Source organism: Mustela nigripes, chromosome 14 (assembly GCF_022355385.1).
Source record: "Mustela nigripes isolate SB6536 chromosome 14, MUSNIG.SB6536, whole genome shotgun sequence".
Lineage (NCBI taxonomy): Eukaryota > Metazoa > Chordata > Mammalia > Carnivora > Mustelidae > Mustela > Mustela nigripes.
In genome coordinates, this window is record NC_081570.1 from 34,653,385 (window position 1) to 34,680,416 (window position 27,032).

The 27,032-nt window shown below is 46.7% G+C and overlaps 1 protein-coding gene and 1 non-coding gene across 6 annotated transcripts in view; one reads left to right on the top strand and one right to left on the bottom strand.

Moving 5' to 3' along the window:
* ARMH1 (armadillo like helical domain containing 1) overlaps positions 1–21,869 on the top strand; it is a 51,027-nt gene extending 29,158 nt beyond the window's left edge. For 3 of the 5 annotated variants that reach the window (XM_059374525.1, XM_059374524.1, XM_059374526.1), the window contains 5 exons: positions 20,398–20,520; positions 20,612–20,684; positions 20,822–20,951; positions 21,054–21,131; positions 21,569–21,869. In XM_059374525.1, coding sequence (XP_059230508.1) covers positions 20,398–20,520; positions 20,612–20,684; positions 20,822–20,951; positions 21,054–21,131; positions 21,569–21,817 — 653 coding nt within the window. In that variant the 3' untranslated portion in view covers positions 21,818–21,869. Of the gene's footprint in view, positions 1–20,397; positions 20,521–20,611; positions 20,685–20,821; positions 20,952–21,053; positions 21,132–21,409; positions 21,492–21,568 lie in introns of all 5 variants that reach the window. The other 2 variants (XM_059374527.1, XM_059374528.1) reach the window with 2 other exon arrangements.
* A 3,690-nt stretch (positions 21,870–25,559) lies between these two features.
* On the bottom strand, positions 25,560–25,675 carry LOC132002295 (U5 spliceosomal RNA). The gene has a single exon (XR_009399797.1). It is a non-coding gene; the product is annotated as a U5 spliceosomal RNA (small nuclear RNA).
* Between the last annotated feature and the right edge of the window lie 1,357 nt (positions 25,676–27,032).

Sequence of the window (27,032 nt, forward strand, 5' to 3'; positions counted from 1 at the left end):
AAAAAATAAAAAAAATCTTTAAAAAAAAAAAAAAAAAAAAAAAGAGACCTGCCTCCCCAAATTAAATTAAATGATAGCATTTAAGGGTGCAAACTCCTCCTTGACCCCAAGTTCCCCTCCAGCTACTCATTTTTCCATTTTCTTCCTACCTGATCTCTCAGCTACTTTTGACCCAACTGGCCCAAGGCAACTGGTTTTCTTCTCTGGGGCTCTGTGATACAACTTTCAGTTTTCCTCCCTCAAGCTGGGTCTGCCATGTTTGTTAGACTCGCTTTGCTACTTTCTCCTATTTCTACCCGACTGTTGGGTCAGCCTACTTCTCATCTCTTTACCCACACCTTCTGTCCACATGATTTTTGTCTAGTTCCCAGCTTTACACACCACATCTATGTTAAATATTCAGGTACCAGACTGTGTCTCTGGCCTAATCTTTCCCCCAAAATCTCCCCAGACATCTGAAATTTATAGGCAAAACAGAACTCTTAGTTTTCTTCCCAAATCCTACCCTATCTCCTATTTTCAGTAAAAGGTGCCACCGCCAACGCAACTGCTCCAGTAAAAAGTGTAGAACTAGTACCAAATGATCTACTTTCTCTCACCTGCCACCCTGTCCACCCTTACTGAGTCCTCTCTGCACTGTCCCTACTTCCATCTCTCTGTCCCCACTGCCACCATGATCGCCCACGGCTAACCTCCCATCCTTTCTGCTAACTTCCGCTTCTATCCTGGCCGCCTATAAGCCACTCTTCCATTGCAGCCAGAACAATCATTTCAAAAAAATAGCTTTCCCTTGCACCTGCACAAAACTCTACACACCTGCCATGTCCAGCAAAGCTTCTGGAAGGCTTTTCCCCCAGGCCTTGGATTGATGGACAACTTCTCAAACTTTAGCTCAGACATCACCTCAGAGAGAGGCCTCGGACCACACTCTTTAACGTGTCCCCAGTTCTCCTCCATTGCCCACCCTCGGGTTCTCTCCAACATGCTCCATCACTGCACTTAACCTCTTTCAGATTACCTTGTTCATTCATTTGCTTGTCTAGTGTCTGTGCTCTACAGTAAGAAAGTCAGCCCCCGGGGCGCCTGGGTGGCTCAGTGGGTTAGGCCGCTGCCTTCAGCTCGGGTCATGATCCCAGAGTTCTGGGATCGAGTCCCGCATCGGGCTCTCTGCTCAGCGGGTAGCCTGCTTCCTCCTCTCTCTCTCTGCCTGCCTCTCTGCCTACATGTAATCTCTCTCTGTCAAATAAATAAATAAAATCTTTAAAAAAAAAAAAAAAAAGAAAGAAAGTCAGCCCCCCTGAGACGTGAGACTTCATCATCTTTGTCTACTACTGGACCCCTGGTGCCCACACAGTACCAGCAAAAGCAGCCTCTTAGCTATTTGTCGAATGAGTGAATGGAGATGAGTGAATCTTGTATATATCCAAGCTTATACGACAGTCATCATATTGGAATTAGAATTTGAAATAACTGGTTTGTTCAGCCCAGGTGGCTAGGTGGAAGCCGTATGTATCAAATGATCTTTTATTTCTTGAGAGTTCTTAGGGCCAAGGAAGAGAGTTTGGAGGGGGAGAAAAAAAGGAAAGTTTCCTGGAGGAAAAGGTAAGAGACAGGAAGGCCACACACACACAGAGTGGATGCTCTGGTCGCCTATTGCTTCTGACAAACTGCTCCAAATTTAGTGTCATAAAATGATCACTATTTTACTCTCATGTAGTATGTAGGTCAAATGTTACAACAGGACACAGCAGAGATGGGTTATCTCAGCTCCCTATTATCAGGGGCCCACCAGGAAGACAGCTGGGGACAACAGCTGGAACGAGAGGCTAGTCCTGATTTTTCCTTTCCCCTCAGGCTCTAGTATGGTTCCACGTGGCAACTTTTCTCTTCTGAAAGATTGGAAGAGAACCCTGTGCGTCAGTTTTCCTGTTTTCCAGTCCTCAGGGCAGGGGATTCTGGCTGTCCATTCTTTGCCTGTTCACTTTGAAGTAGAAATAACCAGGCAAAGGGTACTGATGTCCACTAATTTCTCAGGGTTTTTTTTTTTTCCCCTAGAATTAAGACTTTAGAATTTCTTTTCATGATCATCCCATTTAACATTAGAGAGCCAAAATTAAAATTAAGGGAGGCCTTCTTCAAAGTGGCCCTGCCTGGAATTTATCTCCATTTATGATTTCTGTGAAGTGAAAAATGGCAGTTTCCTCCCAGGGAGGATTGCTATTCCAGGAACTGGTGGCAGGCAGGGACTTAATCATGACGAGCAGTCGAAAGCCACAGAAGGGGTCGCTCACTGGTCTCCCTTCCTAGACAAGAGAAAGGTCAAAGTCACAGCGAGTTTTGCAGAAGAAATTAATGAGTTCTGTTGGGAATTTGAAATACATATGTGTGTGTAAATATATTGGTATCTTTTATCAATCAATTATCTTAGGATCATAAAAATTACTATGTATGACTTAATTAGAAGCAGATCAATCATTGCAAATTAATTTGCCAAAGATATGCCTGCCAAAAATCAATTAGCCAAACGACCAATTTGCTGAGTGCCCAATTCACCAAATTACTAATTTACTGACCACACATTTCTTTTTTTTTTTTTTTAAAGATTTTATTTATTTATTTGACAGAGAGAAATCACAAGTAGTTGGAGAGGCAGGCAGAGAGAGAGAGAGGAGGAAGCAGGCTCCCTGCTGAGCAGAGAGCACCATGTGGGACTCGATCCCGAGATCATGACCTGAGCCGAAGGCAGCGGCTTAACCCACTGAGCCACCCAGGCGCCCTGACCACACATTTCTTGTAAATATTTGTAAAGTATAAAGTATTGGTTGTATTAGTAGGACCTAAGAGAGCTGGGAGAAGCCAGGACTTCAGATTTCCCTGGGCCTTCACCCCTATCTGCCCTTTGTCGGCCCCTCCTTCTCTAGCGCTTGGTCTCTCTTTCTTTGTCCCACCTGTCCCCATCCCCTCTTCTCAAGGATGGGCTGGCTAGGCCATGCAGAAGGGTGACGTCCAGCAGCGTCCCCCCACCGTGTCCCCCTTCCCTGCCACAGCAGCTACAGAACCTGGGCAGAGAAAGATGATTCCTCAAAATTCCTCAATTCCTCAAAATGCTGCTTTGAAGACAAAATGAAAGTTGTTATATTCCAACTTTGCAGTAATCTACAAAAGCTGTTTAATCAATCCATCTGTATTCATTATCCATTGCTATATAACAAATTACCTCAAAACTTAGTGGCTAAAAAAAAAATTTTTTTAAGATTTTTATTTATTGATTTGAGAGAGAGAAAGAGAGAGTACAGAGAAAGAGGGAGAATCAGGGAGCCTGCTGAGGGACTCGATCCCAGGACCCTGAGACCATGACCTGAGCTGAAGGTAGATCCTTAACCAACTGAGCCACCCAGGCACCCTCCAAAAGAAACATTTATTATCTCACACAGTTTTTTTTTTTTAAGATTTTATTTATTTATTTGACAGAGAGCTATCACAAGCAGGCAGAGAGGCAGGCAGAGAGGAAGGGAAGAGGCCCCCTGCTGAGCAGAGAGCCCCATGCGGGACTTGATCCCAGGACCCCGAGATCATGACCTGAGCCGAAGGCAGTGGCTTAACCCACTGAGCCACCCAGGCGCCCCTCTCACACAGTTTTTATGGGTCAGAAATCTGGGAACCTTAACTGAGTGGTTTAAGCTCCAGATATCTCAAAGGGCTGAGGTCATCTGAAGGTGTGACGGGTCCTGGAGGACCCACTTCCAAAGTAGCTCACTCACACAGCTCGTGAGTTACAGCTGGTTGTTGACAGGAAGCCTTGAGTCTTCACCACGTGGGCCTCTCCACGGGCTGCTTGACTGTCCTCACAACAGAGCAGCTGGCTTCTCCCAGAGTGATCTGAGAGCGGGCAAAGAGGAGGCCCCACTACTTTTTATTATCTAATCTCAGAAGTTGCACACTGTCACTTCTGTTTACCCTGTTCATTGAGGGTGGGGGAGAAAATGGGCTCACCCCTTAAGAGAAAACAGGCAAAATTTTTGTGGACATATCTTAAAACCACTGTACCATCTCAAAAAAAAAAAAAAAATCACTATACCATCTCATAAAAATTGCTAAGAAATGAACACGTAGGGATAAGAAACAAATTTATGATAAAATAGAAATGCTTGTGAATTTGCAAAAATGGTCACTTGGGGAATAACATTTTTGTCTAATTGACCTAGAACCTAGGATTAATTTGACTTGCTAATAAAATGATCGTGTTTTGTGTAGTGAAGTTTCAAGTGTGGTTTATCAGCCACAAAGTACAATAGCAGCATTAATGGCTGAGCAAACTGTACCACACTAACCTAGTAGAATCCTCTAGAAATGTTATTTCAGGGAAACAGTGGTCCTAAGTGACAGGACAGACATGGGCAAGTCTTTGAATGTGTGATATCTCTTCCCCTGCCCCTCAAAGACCTGGAGAGAGACTGACAATGGACAAGAATGTCATTGTTAATTTTTCTTAGGGTTCAAGGTTACGTGGCTTCCTAATACTAAGGAGTATGATCTACTTAGAAATTAATCACAGACTTGGGGCACCTTGTTGGCTCAGTCAGTTGAGCATCTGACTCTTGATTTGGGCTCAGGTTGTGATCTCAGGGTTGTGAAATGGAGCCCCACATCAGGCTCCACGCTCGGTGGAGAGTCTGCTTGGGATTCTCTCTCTCCCTCTACCCTCTCCCTGCTTGTGTGCGCTCTCTCTCTCAAATAAATAAATATTGTCTTTAAAAAAGAAAGAAATTAATCAGATTTGGTTTAGTTCCTTTTTTCCACATAAACGCGTTTTTTCAAATTGTGGTGAGATTCACATAACAAAATTAGCCAATTTAAAATGAATAATTCAATGGTGCTGAGTATACCCACAGTGTTGTGTGAACCACCACCCCATCCAGCTCTGGAACATTTTCATCACCCCATGTACCATGTATTTGCTCCCTGGCCCTTCCCCTCAGACCCTAGAAACCACCAATCCTTACTCTGTCTCCATGGATTTACTTATTCTGGATATTTCATACAAATGGAGTCATGCAATATGGTACCTTTTGCATCTGGCTACTTTCACTCCATATCACGGTTTCAAGCTTCATCCACGTGGAAGCGTGTGCCAGTACCTGCTTTCCTGTGGCTGAATAATATTCCATCGTGTGTATATCCCACAGATTGTCTATCCAGTCACCCACTGATGGACATCTGGGCTGTCTCCTTCTCTGGCTATTGTAAATAGTGCTGCTATGAACTTGCATGTACTTGTATTTGGTTGAGTGTGTGATTTCAATTCTTCGAGGTATATACACCTGGGAGTGGAATCACCAGGTCATAGATTAATTCTGTCCAGCCTTTCGAGAAATTGTCAAACTGTTTTCCACAGCAGCTGCACCAGTTTCCATTCCTACTGGCAATATATGAGGGTTCTAATTTCTCCACATCCTTGCCAACACTTGTCATTGTCCTTTTTTTTTTTTTTTTTTTTTTAACAGCCATCTTAGGGCATGGTGGAGTGGCGGTACCTCACTGTAGCTTTGGTTCGCATTTTCCTAATGACTAAAGATGTTGAACATCTTGTCAGGTGCTTCTTGGTCATTTATATTTCTTTCTTGGAGAAATACCGTCTCAAGTCCTAGGCCCATTTTTAGAAATTGGCTTGTTGGACGCCTGGGTGGCTCAGTGGGTTAAGTCACTGCCTTCAGCTCGGGTCATGATCTCAGGGTCCTGGGATCGAGCCCCACATCGGGCTCTCTGCTCAGCAGGGAGACTTTTCCTGCCTCTCTGCCTACTTGTGATCTCTCTCTGTCAAATAAATAAATAAAATCTTTAAAAAAAAAAAAAAGAAAAGAAAAGAAAAGAAATTGACTTGTCTTTTCGCTATTGAGTTGTAAGAGTTCTTTCTATATTCTGGATACCAGAATGGCTTCTGAGGGTTGTCTTTTCACTTTGTATTTTCAAGATTTTATTTATTTATTTGACAAAGAGAGAGAGAGAGAGTAAGCAAGCACATAAGCTGGGGGAAGGGCAGAGGGAGAAGCCAACTCCCGGGCTGAGTAGAGAGGCCTACACTGGTCTCCAGTCCAGGCCCCACGGATCATGACTGGGCCAAAGCCAGACATTTAACCAACAGAGCCACCCAGGCGCCCTTGTGTTCTCTCACCTTTCTGATAATATCCTTTGTTGGTTTATTTTTAAATGGTTTACATTTTTCATTCATTCATTTACTAAAAGAGCAGGCACTGAGCTGGGCACTGAGTGTATAGTGACAAATGAAACGAAGTCCCTGTCTGGCTAGAGCTTTTTTTTTTTTTTTAAGATTTCATTTATTTATTTGACAGACAGAGAGATCACAAGTAGGCAGAGAGTCAGGCAGAAAGAGGGAGGAGGAGAGAGCAGAGAGCCCGACGCGGGGCTCAATCCCAGGACCCTGGGATCATGACCTGAGCTAAAGGCAGAGGCTTTAACCCACTGAGCCACCCAGGCACCCCTAGAGCTTTGACTCAGCAGTCATAATACCAGGAATGACAACTAGTCATCGCTACCAGTGACTGGTGAGGACTGTGTGCCAGGCATGGTTTTAAGCTCTGCAATCGTGTCACACAGTCCTCAGAACAATCCTGAGAGGTAGGTACTGTTATCATCCCCAGTTTTCAGGTGAGGAAACTGAGGCACAGAACAATTGAATAGCCCACCAAAAGTCTCAGAGACAGTAAGTGGGAAAGTTGTGGGTCACACCCAGGCAGGCTGACCCCATCAACCAAGTCCTCACCACCACACTGTCCTTTCTCTCCAGTATTACAGAAACAAGACTTTTAACATTTTTACCACTTTTGAGAAACAGTCAAAAACCTGAGGATGGACAATATTATTATTACCATAAAAAATAATTGTGTTTTCTTCATGCCCTTTTCAGGGTCATGCTAATACCATAAGATCTCATTTTTTAATTTTTTTTTTAATTTGACAGAGATCACAAGTAGGCAGAGAGGCAGTCACGGAGAGGGGAAGGGAAGCAGGCTCCCTGCTGAGCAGAGAGCCCCCCAGGGTCCTGAGCCAAAGGCAGAGGCTTTAACCCACTGAGCCACCCAGACACCCCAAGATCTCATTTTTAAAACTACACCTTTGGTGCCATAGAATCTTGTGCCTTTACTTTCCTCTTCTGAGCTAACCCATATCAGCAGGGATGTGGCTGTGTAAAGAGGCCACCTCTCCATGTGACTTCATGTGATTTCTGGCTATGTAGGAGTCCACCTCTCCATGTGACTTCATTGAACAACAGTCACAAGACTCTGATGTCAAAGGAGAGTTTAAAATAAAAGTCTGCTGAATATTCTTAAAATATATGTTATTTCCCTGAAATTATATACTTCAACTGCCACACTTTATTCACTGTTCGTTTTATTTACAGTCTGCCGTAGTTGTTTTTAAATAGGAAGTCATTGGGGAACACTCCTTTCTAATGGCCCAGTTTGCCTGACCCTCAGAAACTCCATGTCTGCCCTGGCATGGCCTGGCACCCTCTCCCCTTGGGTGCCGGGGGTGGTGGTCGGTGCTTCCCTCAGGGGCCCACATACAGGTGGGTTGGATTCCTGGCCTTGAAGAGCAGACTCCCATGGAAGACGCTATAGTCATTCTTTTTTTTTTTTTTTTTTAAGATTTTATTTGTTTGACAGACAGAGATCACAAGTAGGCAGAGAGGCAGGCAGAAAGAGAAGGGGAAAGCAAGCTCCCTGCTGAGCAGAAAGCCCGATACAGGGCTCAATCCCAGGACCCTGAGATCATGACCTGAGCCTAAGGCAGATACCTTAACCCACTGAGCCACCCAGGTACCCTACACTACAGTCATTTTTTTTTAAGATTTTATTTATTTATTTGACAGATCACAAGTAAGCAGAGAGGCAGGCAGAGAAAAGAGGGAAGCGGGTTCCAGCTGAGCAGAGAGCCTGATGCGGGGCTCGATCCCAGGACGCTGGGATCATGACATGAGCTGAAGGCAGAGGCTTTAACCCACTGAACCACCCAGGCGCCCTACGCTACAGTCATTCTTAATTGAGCAGTACATACACTACCAGAGCACATAACATTCATTCCTTTATCAACTGGCTCTTTTCAAAGAAATCGTGTATAAAATGTGCTTTTTTTGTGTTTCAACAGTGGGCTTTAAACAGGCTGTGATGAAAGAGGTAAGGAGATGTACAGGAATCAGAGATAGAAGGCAGTTGATCAGGAAGATCCTTGACACTGGTCTCCTCCTTGTAATAGCAACTCGCCAAATGTATTCTCACTCCTGCCGGCTGGAAAAGGAGGCAAACCTGTGCGTGGACGCTCCCTGAAGCACACTTCTCACATGTGGCCAGCAGGTGGCAGTCGCGTGGAAGTGAAGACCCAGAACTGGGACTCGGGTTTCCCAAGGCTCTAGGAGCAAAAAATTATAAAACAAACTTCCTCAGTGCTGAGTGCCTTAGAAATAGTCGCATGCTGGGGTTCCTGGGTGGCGCAGTTGGTTAAGCGAATGACTCTTGGTCTTGGCGCAGGTGATGAGATCAGGGTGGTGAGATCAAGTACCGTCCCCACCCTAAGTGGGCTTAAGACTCTCCCTCAGCCCCCTCCCACCCCCCACCCCCAGATAAATCTCAGGAAGGAAAGGAAGGTGGAAGGAGAGAAGGAGAAGGAAGGAGGGAGGGAGGGAGGGAACTAGTCACAGGCCATCACCACAGTTCCCAGGTGCAACGAGATTTCTAAGTTTCCATCTGTCCAAAGAAGACTGAGCTACGACCCTGTATCCTATTCACTGTGATTCCCAGGGCAAGTCATTTGTTCAGGGTGTCTTCAGCTCCCAGACAGGTGATCAAGGAACTTTCTTCCCAGGCTGACAGGCTGTGGGTTCTGTGGCTCCTCCTTGGATTGGAGGATTCCCTTCTGCACTGAAGTTTCCGTGAGTGCCAGTGGGCCACCCTTTGCCTCTGTTTTGTCTACTGCTGTTCCCGTCTGCACAAAGCACTGTAGCTGACACGGACCCCACCAGTTTGTCAAATGAAAGTGTGGGCCCTGGGGCGCCTGGGTGGCTCAGTGGGTTAAACCGCTGCCTTCGGCTCGGGTCATGATCTCGGGGTCCTGGGATCGAGTCCCACATCGGGCTCTCTGCTCAGCAGGGTGCCTGCTTCCTCCTCTCTCTCGGCCTGCCTCTCTGCCTACTTGTGTTCTCTCTCTGTCAAATAAATAAATAAAATCTTAAAAAAAAAAAAATGAAAAGTGTGGGCCCGGTAGAGCTGCTTCTCAGCCTCCCCTCAGGGCATGACCTCTCCATGGCTCTCACCCTCCTGATCACACTCTGCCCTGAATACTTGGGTCTCTTCCTTCCCCGACCGGGAACTCTCCTAGTTTCCCCCTCTCTTTCTGGAAACTGCTGCTCAGTCCTTTGTACATTCCCGTCCCTCTAGCAGCCCCTGACGTGCAGGTTCTTTTTCTCTCAGGATTCAGTCCCAGGTCCCCTGCTCTTCTCTCTCCATTCTGTCTGTGGTACCTCATCTACTCCCACGGTTTTAGTGATCACCGACAGTGACAGAAACACGAGTGGCTGGCCTTTATAAGGTGTCCACTCCGCATTAAGTACGCCTCCAGCACTCTACTCGGTAATCCTCATAACAAGCTAACAAAGTAGGCACAATTGTTATTCCCATTTTGTGGCCGATGGGCAGAGCAGTTGAGTGACCTCTGTCCAGCTCAGCTGCTCCCCTGAGCTCCAGCCCGTTGTTTCCCGTTGTTTCTGATCATCTCGCCTTGGATGTCACAGACCATGTTCAGAACTGGATGCCTGAGATTCCAGCTCCAAGGTCCCAAACCCAGTGAAAAGCACCCGGTGCTTGGAAATGTAGCCAGCCCTTCCTGCTTTCCGCCTACAACCAACTTCTAACAAGACCAGTCAACTCTAACTCCTTAATATCGTTTAGATCTCCCTCTAGTTCATTCTGTCTCTGCTGCTGTAACTCAGATCTCTCTATTTCTCACCTCTAAACCAATCTCCATCTCCCTAGCATGGTGCCCACTCTGTCTGTCCTCCTCGTCCTCCACGCGAGCTGAGGCAGCGGAGCTTGGAGGTGAAGAGTAAGAGCTTTGGAATCCAACAGAGTCATTCTGCTACTTCTTATCTGTTTGGCCTTGGGCAAAATACTCAACAGTTTTGAGTCAGTTTCCTGAAATGAAAGACAAGAGGGGCGCCTGAGTGGCTCAGTCAGTTGAGCATCTGACTCTTAATTTCAGCTGAGGTCATGATCTCAGGGTCATGGGATCAAGCCCCTCATTAGGCTCCACGCTCAGTGCAGAGTCTGCTTGGGATTCTCTCCCTCTGCCCCTCCCCCTGCTCACCTGTGTGCATGTGCGTGCTCTCTCTAAATAATTTTTTTTAATGTTTGAAATGAAAGACAAGAAAAAACACCTGCCTTATAGGGAGGTTGGCATGTGCCAAGTCCTCAGAAGCCAGTCTGTCTCCTCAGGCTTAGCTCTCACTCTGTGACCCAACCTCCCATGTCCCAGCCAGACCTCCCTGATTGCCTGGCCCTAATGGTAGGTTGCACTTGCCACATTCTTCATTTCTGTCCCTCCCTTCTCATCCATAGCTTTGTCAGCTCACATTTCACTATCTCCAAGAGAGCCTTCTCCTGAGTCTCTATCCCCCAGTTCCTCAACATACCCTCACACCAACCTGACTTCCTTTCTGTTCCCATGGCCCTTACAATACAACAGCATACCTACCAGTTTCCTTACTGGTATCTGCCATTAAACTGTGTCATCCCTGAGGACAGGGATTATAAATTTGTCCTCCTCATAGCCCTAGCACAGGGGTCTGGTACACAGAAGATGCTGAGTAAGTATTTTGTTAGATAAATGAATGAATTGGGGTGCCTGGGTGGCTCAGTCCATTAAGCATCTGCCTTCATCAGGTCATGATCTCAGGGTCCTAGGATGGAGCCCCACATGGGGCTTCCTGATCCTCAGGGAGCCTGCTTCTCCCTCTGCCTGCCACTCTCCCTGCTTGTGCTCTTTCTCTCTCTGTCTCTGTCAAAATAAATAGATAAAATACTTTTTTAAAATAAGATAAATTAATAAACAAATGAATTAATCAGTGACTGATCCAATTTAGACAGTGGAGTGTTGTCAGCAACACAGGCTTTAGGCGAAGCTGCCAAAGACGGTAATCCCCCATCACCCTTTGCTTTCTGAATGGCTCTGCTATACTTCAGACCTTGCCCAGGGGGTAAAGAGTTGTAACTAGCTGTGGTTCCTGTGGAGACATTCGGGTAGAGAATAGCCCTTTCACTTTGGGGGTAAATATAGACAGCTGTGAATTTTAAAACTCAATCAAAAATGATTCAGCGAATAAATCTTCATTTTTCTGAGAAGTTCCAATGTTGCAGATATACCAGCAATGAAGGCTTAATAAGCATTTAGGATAAAGTGAGTAGGCAAAAGCAGATATTTGCCTCCTGGAGAATTTGGTCTTATGTAGGCAGAGAATACCATGTATGGTCAGGGAAATTTCATAAAAATATTTTCACTCATTCTTTCCACCCTGAGTATTTTGAGTCATTTCTTGCTGCAGGAGAATTCTCTTAAGCTTAGGCAAGTGTTTTTCCCGGGTGTCCTGGCAGTAAGGTGCGGCCAGCTTGTGGCTTGGAAGGGCCCAACTCCTAAGGTGAGGCAAAGTGTGCTGCGGCAGCCTGGGCCCAGCAGAGTTGGGCACGAGGGTGTGCTGACCACGCAGATCCGAAACCCCACTAATTCAAAAAGAAGGAAGGAAGTTTCACAACCAAACAATAAGAGAACAGGTGAGAAAGACTTGGGGGTTTCATGCACCAGGCTAGCATCCCAGGCTGCATTTTTGTCCAAGTGGGAGAATGTTTGGGGGAAGCCAGGGAAGGTCATAAGCTGGTCCCTCTCCCTCTGTGATTCCAAGTTAGAACCACATCTGAGCAAGCAGAGGATGGAGTTGGGGGGTGCCACTGGGATTGGGAGGGCTCTCCTGCAGGACCTGGAAGGAGGAGAAAAAGAAGGAGAAAGCCCAGCAGCAAGCAATAGCTGAACATCCTAGGAAGTGTTTCTTTCTTTCTTTTTTTTTTTTTTTTTAAGATTTTATTTATGTATTTGACAGACAGAGATCACAAGTAGGCAGAGAGGCAGGCAGAGAGAGGAGGAAGCAGGCTCTGCTGAGCAGAGAGCCTGATGCGGGCCTCAGTCCCAGGACCCTGAGATCATGACCTGAGCCGAAGACAGAGGCTCAACCCACTGAGCCACCCAGGTGCCCCCCTAGGAAGTGTTTCTTAATGAAGCAGCGGTTTCTGAATCAGGTTGCTCCAGAGAGAAAAGGGGCTGCCGTACAAGGGTTGTCCCTGGAATACTAAGCACCAGGAGGGGTTGCAGGGATGTCCTTAAGAGCCCTTCTGCCAGAGAGTAAATCTTTGATTCTGTGATTGGGAAAAACAGGCAGAGAAAAGACTGGCTTTGTGCGGGACTTCAGGACAGGGCCTCTGTGTGCTCCCTGGCTCTGCAGTGTCGGTGGATGGGATGCTTCCCCCCAACCCCCACCCCGACCCAGGACTTGAGACAAGGGCAGTCTGAGAGAGGCCTTACTGGTACCTTTCCTTACACAGACTCACCAGCCCAAACTGGTTCTCCTTCCTGCCAAAGAGCACTCTGAGTCCTGGAGAGAAGTCAGCCCCCCTCCTTCTGGGAGTGTTGGCCGCTGGTGACGCTCAGCACCAGGCAGGAGAAGAGTGTATGGAGTCTGAGACCCAGGATGGGGCTGCTGGATGCCTCTCCAGCCTCTGCCTCCAGGTGAACAGGCCACTCACTGAGCTGCTGGGCACTGTCAGTGACAGTCTTCCGACAAGATTAGAAGTCACCAGCACATGTCCGTGGTTAGGCACCCTAGGCGTGTTTGTAGTTAAAGCTTGCAAGGGCTGCACGCAGCCTTCTGTAGACACCGGCTCTGCGTGCTCTGCAGATCTGTGCGCTCCTGTCACTGGCCCCTGGACCCCTGCGCCTTGTCCCCCACTGCACAGGAGAGGCTGCAGTCCCTTCACCTTTCCGTGTGCCTGCCTTCTCTGCCGTGAGGACTCAGGCGTGTGGCTCAGTTCTAGGCTGACGAGGAAGCATAAGGTCCTGGCTTCCAAGTGTTCTCTCAGAGTTGGCCATGGCGGGGCTGGAAGGATGGCCTTGCACCATCTCCAGCCTGTGAAGAGGCAGGGCCAGGCACGGCTCCCAGGCTCAGGGCAGATGAGGGCTGCAGTGGGCAGTGCAGAGCCTCTTCTGAGGTCATCTCCCACCAGGCTGGCAGTTTCCACAGTTTTGGGCTGCCATCACCTCAATAGTCTCTAGTGTGCGGGAATGTGGAATCCAGCCAATTCTCTTCAACTTTTATGGACTGGACTGGTTTGAGGCTCAGGGGAGGCAGAGGCGCCTCAGATATGTTCACTGGTGTTCACAGTAGTGGGGAGGCTATTACTGGATGACAGCAGGACTCCATGGTGAGCAAATGGCCAGAGACACAGGACACCTACTCCTCAGAGGTCCAGAGTGGAGGCAGAGGGAGAACAGGCCAGACAAAGCTACTTGAAATCTAGTTGCTGAAGTGAGTCTAGAAGAATAGGTAACAATTGGCAGGTGAAGAAGACTCTTTTTTCTGATAATGGTAGGCTAGGAAGTTTGGATGTTGAGTCGTTTTTAGTCACAACACTTCTGATACCAAATGGGGGGAGGGGGATTTCCACACCAAGCAATTATCCAATTCTCCACAGACATCAGTCTGGTACCCTACAATTTAATTCAATTCTGACACTAACTACCCAGAGTTAGCTTCAGACTCCACAGGTTTGGAGACAGTTTGAGACTCCACAGCCCCTCAAGACTGCCCTCACTTCAAATGCCAATCACAAGTATTAGGTCTCCATATTATTCATCCTTCTGTCCAACTTGGCTACAAAGCCAGGGAATTCATGCAAGCCTTCCTCCCTTTCAAGTTCAGTCATTTGCTAGAACAACTCACAGAGCTCAGGAAAGCATTTTGCTTACTACTAACAGTTTAGTAGAAGGGATACAGCTCACGAACAGGAAAACGGAGGAGATGTATAAGGCAAGGTGTGGGTTGGGGGACTGCTCTAGGCACACCACCCTCCCACACTGCAGTGCATTCACCCATCCAGAATTCTCTAGACCTATCACTCCAGGGTTTTTATGGAGGTTGCACTAGGTAGGCATGGCTATTGGTGATTGATGAGCAAATCATTGGCTATTAATGATTAATTCACTCTCCAGGCCCTCTCCCCTCTCTAGAGGTCAGGAGATAGAGCTAAAAGTTCCAATCTTGTAATCATGCCTTGGTCTTTCTACTGATCAGTCCCCAGGCTCCCAGTCAGTTATTTCATTTAACATATAAAGAGTCCCAGTTATTTCATTTAACATATAAAGGACACTTCACATTCTGGAGATTCCAAGGGTATTTCTGAACGTGTACTAGGAACCAGGGGCAAAAATCAAATATCTATTCACCATCATACCATAAATATCTAAAAGGAAATTTGTAATCTTCTTAATAATAAAGAGCAGGGGTGCCTGGCTGGCTCAGTCCAGCAAAGCATGGGACTCGATCTCAGGGTTGTGAGTTCAAGTCCCACATTGGGCATGGAGCCTACTTAAAAAAAAAAAAAGAAAAAGAAAAGAAAAGAAAAAAAAATATATAGTACAATAAGCAATTACCAGACCAAAACCTAGGGGAAGGTGAGAACCCAGAATGATAAGTCCAGCACTCAAACCTGGGGCCACTTTGATCCTGAAGAAACTAAGCAGTATCAAATGGCAAGAAAGAAGGTACCCAGGGCCTGCCCCAGGTGGGAGGTGTGATACCTCAAGCATAAATACATTAAGCTGGGACCCGGGAAGACAAAGCCCTCAACATAAGGATAAGCCAGAAGTAAGCTGGTTCTCAAATGACCTTGCATGGACTGTACAACCAACTGTGTGGTCCAGAAAACCTCAAGTCTTGAACTTGGACAAAAATGGTTCAGAATAGTTAGTGCCCAGGTAGCCAATAGAAAGGGAAATGCTCTTTAGAAGAAATATCTTCATCCTAGCTCTGAAGTTTTTTCCGGCAATTAATTTTGCAAATATAAGGCCAACCCAGGGACTCCTGGATGGTTCAGTCGAGCACCTGCATTTGGCTCAGGTCATGATTCCAGGATCTTGGGATTGAGTCCCACATTGGACTCCTTGCTCAGCTGGGAACCTGCTTCTCCCCCTGTTTGCTACTCTGCCTGCTTGTGCTCTTACTCTGCCAAGTAAATAAATAAAATCTTAAAAAAAAAAAATCACTCAGGGCACCTGTGGCTCAGTGGTTTAAGCTTCTGCCTTTGGCTCAGGTCATGATTCCAGGGTCCTGGGATCGAGCCCCGCCTCTGGCTCTCTGCTCATCAGGGAGTCTGCTTCCTCCTCTCTCTCTGCATACTTGTGATCTTTATCAAATAAATAAATAAAATCCTTAAAAAAAAAAAAAAGCACAGATCAATATCCATCATCAATATAGATGCAAAAATCCTCAACAAAAGATTAGCAAGTAGGGGGCTCCTGGGTGGCTCAGTTGTTAAGCATCTGCCTTGGGTTCAGGTCATAATCCCAGGGTCCTGGGATCCAGCCCTGCATCTAGCTACCCACTCGGCACGAAGCCTGCTTCTCCCTCTCCCATTCCCCCTACTTGTGTTCCCTCTCTCGCTGTGTCTCTCTCCGTCAAATAAATAAAATCTTTAAAAAAGATTAGCAATTAGGATTCAGCAATATGTAAAAAGAATCACATACCATGACCAATTGGAGTTTTTTCCAGGAATGCAAGGTTGGTTCAATATTCAAAAAAATCAATCAGGGTGCCTGGGTGGCTCAGTGGTTAAGCCGCTGCCTTCGGCTCGGGTCATGATCTCAGGGTCCTGGGATCGAGTCCTGCATCGGGCTCTCTGCTCGGCAGGGAGCCTGCTTCCTCCTCTCTCTCTCTCTGCCTGCCTCTCTGCCTACTTGTGATTTCTCTCTGTCAAATAAATAAATAAAGTCTTTAAAAAAAAAAAAATCAATCAATTTAATCTACCAAATTAACAGGCTAAAAAAGAAAACTTACATTATTAAATAATCAGTTCAGAAAATGCATTTGACAAAGTCAGCACCTGTTGATAAAAACCCTCAGGAAAATAGAACTAGAGAACTTCCCCAACTTGATTTAAAAAAAAAAAAAGAAAATTTACCAAAAATCTAATAGTGAAACATTGAACACTTTGCCCCTAAGTTTAGGAACAAGCCAAGAATGTCTACTGAAAGATTACTACTACCAAAAGAATAATGGCCCTAGTGGACAATTATCTACAGGTTTGTCATATTTCTGTGTGTCTTTTAAATAAAATACCGACTGCTCTTTGTCCCAGACTATCTTTTCAAGGATACTGATGAGCAAACAGTTTTGGAAAATAAAGATATTTCCCCCTTTAGAGCAAAAGGTAGGCATGCTTACTGACTGTAACATTTAGGTTTTCTGAGATAAGTGTTTCTCATTGTAGTGCACACCACTGCACAAGCAGGCATCCATGTGTGTTACCCCCATAGGACTTGAGGGCAAAAGAATTTGATCCAGAAGAGAAAAATCACATAGTCAATATGAAGAATATAAAAAAAGACACCACTAAAAATGTTACACACATTAAAATGATAAAAAGATATCATGAACTTATTTCAATGTTTGAAAATGTAGATGAAAACTGCTAGAAATTATAACCTAACAAAATGGACTTCTGAAGAAAGAGAAAACATAAATAGTCCTCTAACCATTAAAAAAAAAATGAATCAGCATTTTTTTTTTTTTTTAAAGATTTTATTTATTTATTTGACAGAGAGAGATCACAAGTAGGCAGAGAGGCAGGCAGAGAGAGAGAGAGGAGGAAACAGGCTCCCTGCTGAGCAGAGAGCCCGATGCGGGACTCAATCCCAGGACCCTGAGATCATGACCTGAGCCGAAGGCAGCGGCTTAACCCACTGAGCCACCCAGGCGCCCCTGAATCAGCATTTTTTTAAACTTTTTTTTTTTTTTAAAGATTTTATTTATTTATTTGACAGACAGAGATCACAAGCAGGTAGAGAGGCAGGCAGGCAGAGAGAGAGAGAGAAGAGGAAGCAGGCTCCCCGCTGAGCAGAGAGCCCGATATGGGACTCGATCCCAGGACCCTGAGATCATGACCTGAGCCGAAGGCAGAGGCTTAACCCTCTGAGCCACCCAGGCGCCCCCCATGAATCAGCATTTTGAAAAAGATTTTATTTGACAGAGACACAGTGAGAGAGGGAACATAAGCAAGGGAAGTGGGAGAGGGAGAAACAGGTTTTCCACTGAGCTGGAAGCCAGATGCAGAGCTCAATCCCAGGACCCCGGGATCATGACCTGAGCTGAAGGCAGCTGCCCAACTGGCTGAGCCACCCAGGTGCCCCGAATCAGTATTTCTTTTCTAAAATCAGCTTTAGAGAATTCTATCAGTCATTCAAGATAAAATTCTTGTCTTACAGAAACTCTTCTCAAGATTAGAAAAAGAGAATACAACCCCCAACTCATTTTCTAAGGTTAGCCTAATCTTTTTTAAGGTAGCCTAATCTTAATATAAAAAATCCATCAATGATAGCATGCAAAAGAGAAACTATACACCAATCTTACTCATGAAGATAGCTGCAAAAACTCTACACAAAATATTAGCAAATTGAATCTAGTAGCATATGCCAGGGATAATATGTCATTTAGAAATGCATATATATCGGGACGCCTGGGTGGCTCAGTTGGTTAAGCGGCTGCCTTCGGCTCAGGTCATGATCCCAGCGTCCTGGGATCGAGTCCCACATTGGGCTCCTTGCTTGGCAGGGAGCCTGCTTCTCCCTCTGCCTCTGCCTGCCTTTCTGTCTGCCTGTGCTCGCTCTCTCCCCTTCTCTCTCTGATAAAAAAAAAAAAAAAAAAAAAAAAAAAAAAGGCATATATATCATCTTAATAGGAAATAAGTCTAAAAATTTAATGTCTGTTCAATAAGAGATATCTACAAAAAACTATGACAAATGCCATACCTAACAGATGAAACATTGGAAACTTTTCCTTTGAGCTCAGAAATGAGGCAAACTTGCAAACACTCCTCTCCCCAGAAATCTTTAGTAAAAGGGGACACATTTAATCTGAAGAGATACCAGCGTGTACTTAGCTTATGTTTGCCACTTTTTCTGTAACTAACTACAGTTCTCCAAGACTGGCGTCTGTTCCTATGCTGCGGTGCTACTGCTAGGAAAATTTGTGAAAGGGATTTTTGGAAAAGACATGTTGGTCCAAGAAAACAAGGAAATGTGCAGTTTTTAACAAAAATGTAGTAGGGAGGATGGCACCCATGGGTGTGCAAATGAGCCCGCTGGGTGAGATGGTGGGGTTGACCAGTAGCGCAGGGTCACAGCTGCCCCACCCACTGCTCCGAGGGGGAGGGGTCCGAAACATTTTTTTTAAGGGGCCGTGGGTGGCTCAGCTGGTTAAGTATGGGATTCTCGGTATCACCCCAGATCACGATCTTTTGGGTTGTGGGATCCACCTGCCTTACGTTCCTAGAGCTCTGAGCTGCTCTTGTTCACTCTGATTCCCCCCAACTCTAAACAAGTCTTCTAGAACAATACTTACTGACTAGGGGGAGAAAAGACAGCATATCTTAAAATTTTGCTCAACCCTAGGAAGCCTTGGAACCCCAAATAGCAGTATTGTTTAACTGTTAAAGGAACCCGATGTGGGACTCGACCCCAGGACGCTGGAATCATGACCTGAGCTGAAGACAGCTGCTTAACCAACTGAGCCACCCAGGGGTCCCAAGAATCTATTTTTGACACGAACATTTAGCCTTACTTAAGTAAGGCCTCCAAAAATTACACTATCAATTCTCTAATGTTTCATTCTGCAAACACTCTTGGCATTTACACCAAAGAGCCAATTAAAGCAGAAAAGAAACGCTATGCAGAAAGATCTGTGCCCATCCTCACGGATACTGGCTGATCCCCCTACGCTTGCGGTGCCTTTACACCTGCCAGCAAACGCTTTTCTTCCATGGCAGGGAATTATCTCAAGCATATCCTTACTGGGCAAAACTTTCTTGACAGGGACATGAAAGGTTAATTTTCACTATTCGAAGAGATATTAGTGGTAATAGTTGCCATGTGTCTATTATGAGTTCTGGTATGTAAATGAGCTAGTCAGGGAACTGCGCTTCCCCGACGTCTTAGCTCCCCCTAGCTCCCCCTAGCTCCCCCTAGCTCCCCCTAGCTCCCCCTAGCTCTCCCTAGCTCCCCCTAGCGTAGAGAGGCCCCCACACCTGACTACCCAGCTGGAGAACAGCATGTTTTGTCTTTTCTGTCTTCCACGTAGCAAGCATGTGAGTTTAAAATAACACTTATCCCAGTGTCCCATCACTTGACCAACTTCCCCTGCCCTCTTCCAGCTCTGTCTTTATGACTTCCTCTTGACAAAAATATTCCTGGAGCAAAAGGCGTTTAGGGCAGCCTTGCCCAAAGACTGGGGTAATGCTGAAATGAATAAATGACTGGAAAGTATCTCTAGGAAAACCCCCCTCCATAAACTCTAGTTCCTTCCTCCTTCCTAATCTAAAGTGTTTCCTTTATGCTCCCACATCCTTCCTGGCTGTAGTATCTTAACTAAAGTGCTTTATCTCTATGCCTCGTTTCCTGGGACCTATACAGGGTTAACGAGACAGTGTCATTGCAAAGCAAAGCTCTTTTGGTTGTGGTGAGCTTCAGTGGGATGCTGTGTGGAAAGCCTAGGGAAAGAAGGGATCCATATATGGTTTGTCAGAAACTACTGCAGTCTACCTGGCTTCAACCCTTTCTCACTCTCTGCCACACATCCTCCACTCACTCGCTCTGTCTCCCTCACTCCTGGGTCTTGGCCCATCTTTTCTCCCCTAGAAGACCTAGCCCCTCCCACCTCCGTGACACCTCAGTGGGGCCTCCAGCTCTGACAGCCTCTAAGCCTCCTTGATGGGTAGGCTCACCGTCCAACCTTTCTTCCTCCCTCTGTAGCTAGTTCTGTGAAGGGAGAGTGAGGGGAATGAGGCTCGGCCCCCTCCTCCTCCTCCTCTTTAGCCCCAGATCCAGCAGGACTGTGGTGTTGCCTCCCCAGCTTCTCCCACACACACCTTGCACGGTAAAAAGGTGCTAGGAAAAGTGCAGGAAGGGGATGGGGGTAAAAGGAAGCGACTTGGTTCAAGGGGGTCTTTGCTTGCTTGGTGCGGACGGGGGTGGTTTGGAGCATCAGGCCTCCCCAGGGCCTCTGCCCTTCAACAGCCATCGAGCTGATCAAGGACCTGGTCAACTACGACGTGTGCCAGGAGCTGCTCAAGGGCCTGGTGGAGCTGCTGATACCGTCCGTCAGGGAGACCAGAAAACTGCAGCCCAAAGTCCTCAACGGTAGGGAGTCGCTCAGATTGAGGCTGCGGGGCTGGGCGGGGTGGGGGTTGGGATGCAGGGCCGCCTGCCTCACGGCCGCCCCCTCCGCCAGACTCCTTGGTTCCCCAGCTCACCGCCCACCTGCCGGTGTTCTTGCAGCAGGCCGCGGCGGCCAAAGCCATCCGGTAAGCGGGCAGGGAGAATGGGAATGGGGGTGGAATGCGGCAAGCCAGCTGGCGGGGCCCGCGGGGCCCGGAGGGGTTCGGGCTGCCGGGCGCCGGAGGGTCCCAAGGGCTCGCCGCCGCCCGAATTCCCGGCCCAGGGTCCTGGCGCGCAGCAACACGAGCATCGCGGAGGAGATGCTGCACCTGCGCGTGGTGCACAGCCTGTTGGCCGCCATGGGCAACTCGGACCACTGCAACAGCCAGCGTCAGGCCAGCCTCACGCTGGAGGTGAGCGGCGGGGCGGCGGGGCAGCTGGACCGCGGGGCGGCGGGTGGGTGGGCCCCAGGCGTGGGCACCGCAGTCACCCCGTCGCTCCGCCCGCGGTCGCAGTACTTCGTGCAGATGTTCCCGGTGGTGGAGGAGCATGTCCGCCGGTCCATGGGAGAGGAGCTCTACCAGCTCTTCCTTGTAAGCGTCCTCGCCCCCAAGGGTTGGGCCCCCACGGAAGGTCCCGCCTCCACAGCGCCCCTCCCCCGGGCCACAACCCCTGCGCACGCTGCGCCCAAGGGCCTGCCGCTGGAGGGACCGCCCGCGCTTGGGCTCCTTCCCATCCCCCGGCGTGGTTCCGTTCCCCTCCGGGCCCTTCCGGTCAGCGCCAGAGCCCGCAGCATGCCTCCGCCCCGCCCCCACTTCCAAGTCCAGACTGCCCTGGGACCCCAGCAGGTGCCCTTTGCTCCTGTCCTCAGAGCAATGCCGAGGACTTGTACATGAAAATAGATAGCATTCAGGCGGACATCTTGGCGGCCAACAAAGTCAATGTTTCCAAAGGTGAGTGGGAGAGGGAGGGGACCTGGAGCAGAGGTGCAGCGGGCACCCAGACTCAGGCTCGCTTCTCTTGCTTCCAGTATTACACCAAGGTGGCGTGCCCCGCAGCAACACGGCCTTTTATCTTGAAGCTCATGACAAGGATCAGCTGGATTACATCTCATACTTCCAGAAGGAGGATATGGAGGGAAAGGAGTAACGGAGCGTCTGAGGCAATCCAGAAAGGTCCGGGCGGTGTTTCAGGAAGTCTGGGAGAAGGATCCTGGGGTCACGCTCACGGTGACCCCACTGGCCCTAGGTGGGAGGCTGAGGGTTGGGCCTACCTGTAGGGGAGAGGGAGAGCTGCCGGCTGGCAGGAATTCAATAAATAGTCTTGCTATCTGTCTGTTCTCTCTGTAGCGGGGAGGGGGAAATTAAATAAGAGCTTTTTTGGGCCGGGGTGCCTCTGCTCATCCAGCTTGCCCGGATGGAAGGAACATCAACGTTCTGGAAGATTTAAGGACATAGCCTGAGGAGAGACCCTCACCTCTGCTTCCTCTTCGCGGTCCCCTGCACACTCACCTGCTTGCTCTCCCGTTGCTTCCGTGTTCTCTTTTGCGGATTCATCCTCTCAACCCAGCTTCTTTCAAACTGGAGTGACCTTGAGGCTCTTCTCTATCTACTTTTTCACCCTGGTGATCTCATCCAACTCCTAAACTTTAAATGCCATTTATATGCCATTGATTCCCACATGTCCATTTCCAGTTAAATCTTTCCACCTCTTTGTGTCCAAAACTGAACTCCTGATCCTCTGCCACTCTCCCCAGCTCAACTGATGGCAACTCCGCATCCTTTCTGCCACTCAGAACAAAACAGCATTCTCCTTAATGTTTCTCTTCAACATCTGCATCCCATTCTGTTGATTTTACCTTCCAAGTATATCCAGAATTCAACCAAATCTCACTACTCTGTTGCTAATACCTTAATCTGAGGCACAAGCAAGGGGAGGGCCAGGGGGAAAAGGAGAAGTGGCTATCCTGACCTGAGTGGAAGGCAGACGCTTAACCAATGAGGGTAGTCCTTTTAAACTTAGATTTCGTTACTGCTGAAAACCTTGCAGGAATCTCCATTTTAAGAACAGTAAACCTAAATCCTGCAGAGAGGGTCGTACGCAGTCTAGTCTCCGCAGTCTAGTCTCCCATGATCTCTGAACTGTCTCCTAATTCTCCGGATAGTATAGCTATATGGTTCTTAGAACCTAGAGTTCTTGTCACCTCAGCTATATACCTACATGGTGAACTCCCTCACCTTGCAACTCTATACAAAAGTCACCTTCTCAGTGAGGGCTACTAATCCTACCACTGTGTATACTCTGGTCCCCAAACCCCTTATGCTGCTATTTTTTTCCCCCACAACACTTACTACTTTGTATATGGTCTGTCTCTCCACCTGTATATAAGCTCAACTAAGGGGTATTTTTGTTCTTTACTAATACATCCCAAACACTGAGAACAATGCTTGGCATGCCCATGTTAATGACCGAGGTAATTGTGAGGAAATTGTCATCAAATCAGAGGAAATGAAGTCAGATAGCAGTAATTCTGCAGGTGGCCACAAGAGGGCATCATCGGTCCCTGATACTGTTAAATCTAAGGCAGCCCAGACTTCCCCTCAAACTTGACTGAACTTTGAGAGAAAAGTTAACAAAATATCTAGTTATGCTTTCATAAAAGTAAGTGGGTTTTCTGTAAAGAAGAGTCTCTTTGTAGTCTTCAGATGGCCTTTGTAGAATGATGATAAAAAGGTACCCTAGAAATTTTTTGGAAATTTGAATAATCGGAAAATCCAAAAATCTGGAAGCCACTGTTCTAAGGTGACCATAGTTCAATAAAACAATGGAGGGGCACCTGGGTGGCTCAGTCGTTAAGCGTCTGCCTTCAGCTCAGGTCATGATCCGAGGGTTCTGGATGGAGCGGGCATTGGGCTCCCTGCTCTGCAAGGAGCCTTCTTCTCCCTTTCCCACTCTCCCTGCTTGTGTTCCCTCTCTTGCTGTTTCTCTCTGTCAAATAAATAAATAAAATCTTTTTTTTTAATGGAACTTTTTAAATTGAATCAAGTATAATATATATGTAAATCATACGCATTACATGGAATTTATTAATACATATTTCCCCCACTGTTTACAAGTTCAAAGCTACAAAAAGTTGAAAGAAAAATACAGTGAATAGGGCACCTGGGTGGCTCAGATGGTTGGGTGTCTGCCTTCGGCTTGCCTCATGATCTAAAGGTCGTGGGATTGAGTCCTGCATCAGGCTCCCTGCTCCTCAGGGAGACTGCTTCTGCCTCTGCCTTTGCCTCTCTCTCTGTCTCATGAATAGAAAAATAAAATCTTTTTTTTTTTTTTAATGCAGTGAATATCTGTATACCTATCACTCTTGGACACATTTGCATTCTCTCTCTCTCTCTGTTTACTGAACCACTGGAAAGTTTACGTTATTGAGGCACATGGCTGGCTCACTCGATAGAGCATGCAACTCTTTGATCTCATGGTCCTGAGTTCTAAGTTGCACATTCAGAGTAGAGATGACTTTTTAAAAACCAAGCTTCAGATATCATGACATGTCACTACTAAATACTTAACATGATGTTTCTACTAAGAATAAAGACCTTCTCCTACATAATTACAGTATCATTATTTTAGTGGTCTGAGTAATGGTCCCCAAATATGTCCACATCCTATGCCTGGAACCTGTGAATATGTTACTTCACATGGTAAAAAGAATTTTGTGGGTGTGACTAAAGTAAGGGTCTTGAGATGGGGAGATTATTCTGAATTAGCAGGTAGACCTGAGATAATCACAAGAGTCCTTATAATTTTTACAGAGGGAGGCAGGAGGATCCAGAGTTAGAACTAGGAGATGACAGGACAGAAGCAAAAGAGAGTGATGTGAAGGCATCACATTCAGTCAGCTTCTAGAAACTGAATGAGGCAAGGAAACAGTCTCCTCTGAAGTCTCTAGAAGGAAGGCAACACCTTCATTTTAGACTGCTGACCTACAGAACTGTAAGAGAAAAGTTTGTGTTATATTGCCAAGTTTGTAGTTACTTGTTAGAACAGCAACCAGAAAGCCTATACAATTATAAATATCTGAAATAGAGTGCATATGAAAATTTCTACAACTGTCCCCAAAATGTACCTTCTGTTTTCTTTCCCTTTTTAAAAAATTTATTTTTGGGTTACCTGGATGTCTCAGTCTTTTTAAGTAAAAAAATAAGTTTATTTAGATTTATTTTAGAGAGTGTGCATGAGTGGGGGAGGGGCTGAGAGAGGCAAAAAAGCAGACGCCCCTGAACGCATAGCTGGATGTGGGGCTCCATCCCAAGATGCTGAGATCAAGACCCAAAGAGAAACCAAGAATAGGAGACTTAACCGACTGAGCTACCCGGGTGCCCCCGACCTTGAACTTTAAAAGTTTTACTGGGGGGACGTCTGGGTGTCTCAGGGGGTTAAAGCCTCTGTCTTGGGCTCAGGTCATGACCCCAGAAACCTGGGATGGAGCCCTGCCTGCATCAGGCTCTCCGCTCAGCGGGGAGCCTTCTTCCTCCTCTCTCTGCCTGCTTCTCTACTTGTGATCTCTGTCTGTCAAATAAAATCTTTTTTTATTGGGGGATGGGGTGGCTCAGTGGGTTAAGACCTCTGTCTGCGGCTCAGGTCATATTCCCAGAGTCCCAGGATCAAACCCTGAATCGGGCTCCCAGCTCACGGGGGGGGGGGGGGGGGGGGGTCCGGGGGGGAGGTCCGCCTCTCTGCCTATTTGTGATCTCCCCCTCTCTGCCTATTTGTGATCTCTGAGAAAAAAAGTGTTAATTCAGGAGAACCCAGGTGGCTCCGGTTGGGTGTTTGTCTTCCACTCTGGTCCTGATCCCACCATCACATGAAGTTCCAGCATGAAGCTCTTTTCTCAGTGGAAAAGCCTGCAGCTGTTCCCCTGTTTTTACTGTCAAATTTCTTACTACAGCTTGTTGACATCTCTAGCACGAGACTACCAATAATCTACTCGAAATAAGTCTGATATTTCACAAACTTTAGCAAGCCCTGCAAACGCAAGGCCTCAAAAAATTGGGTAAACACTCAGAATTGTTCCTCTCCACGGAAATCTTTAGTAAAAGGCGAAAGATTTATACGATCTGAAGAGAAACCAGAGTATGCTCAGGAAACCGCTCACACAGAGCTCGGGTGACTGTCACTCCTAGAACAGCAATGGTAATTAGCCAAAAGGGTCACGGACATCCGCTTTTATCTCAGTCAATTCTGTTATAGCCGTCTGATTTCTGGAGAGGGGGAAAAAAAAAGTCGAAAAAAAAAAATCTAGCCGTTTTAAAATAAGAAATACCATGGGTGCAGGGCATTGTGGGTATGTAAATGACGCTTAGTCACCACTCTCCGGTTGCCGGAAATTCCTTAGATCGTTTTCCTGCTAGGCCTGGAGCCACCACCTGGGGGCAGGGCAGAAGCCAGATTTGCAGGGAAGTAAGATGCCCGATTCAGTCTCATTTTTTTGTTTGTTTGTTTGTTTTTGTTTTCATTTTGTTTTATAATTGACACTCCAAGGTAAAATTTATCTTGAATTAAAAATTAAAAATTAGGGGCGCCTGGGTGGCTCAGTGGGTTAAAGCCTCTGCCTTTGGCTCAGGTCATGATCCCAGGGTCCTGGAATCGAGCCCCGCTTCGGGCTCTCTGCTCAGCAGGGAGCCTGCTTCCTCCTCTCTCTCTCTGCCTGCCTCTCGGCCTACTAGTCATCTCTGTCTGTCAAATAAATAAAAATTTAAAAAAATCTTTAAAAAATTAAAAATTAAATTTGAGGGGCGCCTGGGTGGCTCAGTGGGTTAAGCCTCTGCCTTCGGCTCAGGTCATGGTGTCAGGGTCCTGGGATGGAGCCCCGCATTGGGCTCTCTGCTCAGCAGGGAGCCTGCTTCCCCCTCTTTCTGCCTGCCTCTCTGCCTACTTGTGATCTCTGTCTGTCAAATAAATAAATAAAATATTTTTTTAAAAATTTAAATTTGACCTTTTTTAAGTCTTGAAAATAATTGTCTTCATCCATTCATTCAACAAAAATGTATTGAACACTGTGTCAAACCCTGTGCTGGACCTTAGGAATGTATGGTGAGCACGAATAACGGAATGTTCAGTGACACATGGGTCAAGCGTGGAAAAAGTCTTCAAAGCTGGGTGGTGAGCGTATTCAGGGAAACAGGGAAACCTGATTCTCACATGCCAAGCAAAGAGCTTCCACTCTCCCCGAGAAACCAAAACTCTCTAAAGGACAACGTGATCAGATTAATAGCATGAAACAACATCTGGTGTTATTGGTGTTACAGGTTGAATTGTTCTTTCCCAAATTCATTTGTTCAAGTCTTTACTCCCTATCTCAGAGTGTGACTATTTAGAAATAGGGTCACTCCAGGTGTAATTAGTTAAGTTGAGGCTTCCAGAACTGTGTAGACATTTCTGTGGTTTAAGCCACCCAGTCTGGGGTGTTTGTTATGGAACTCTAGAAAATACAC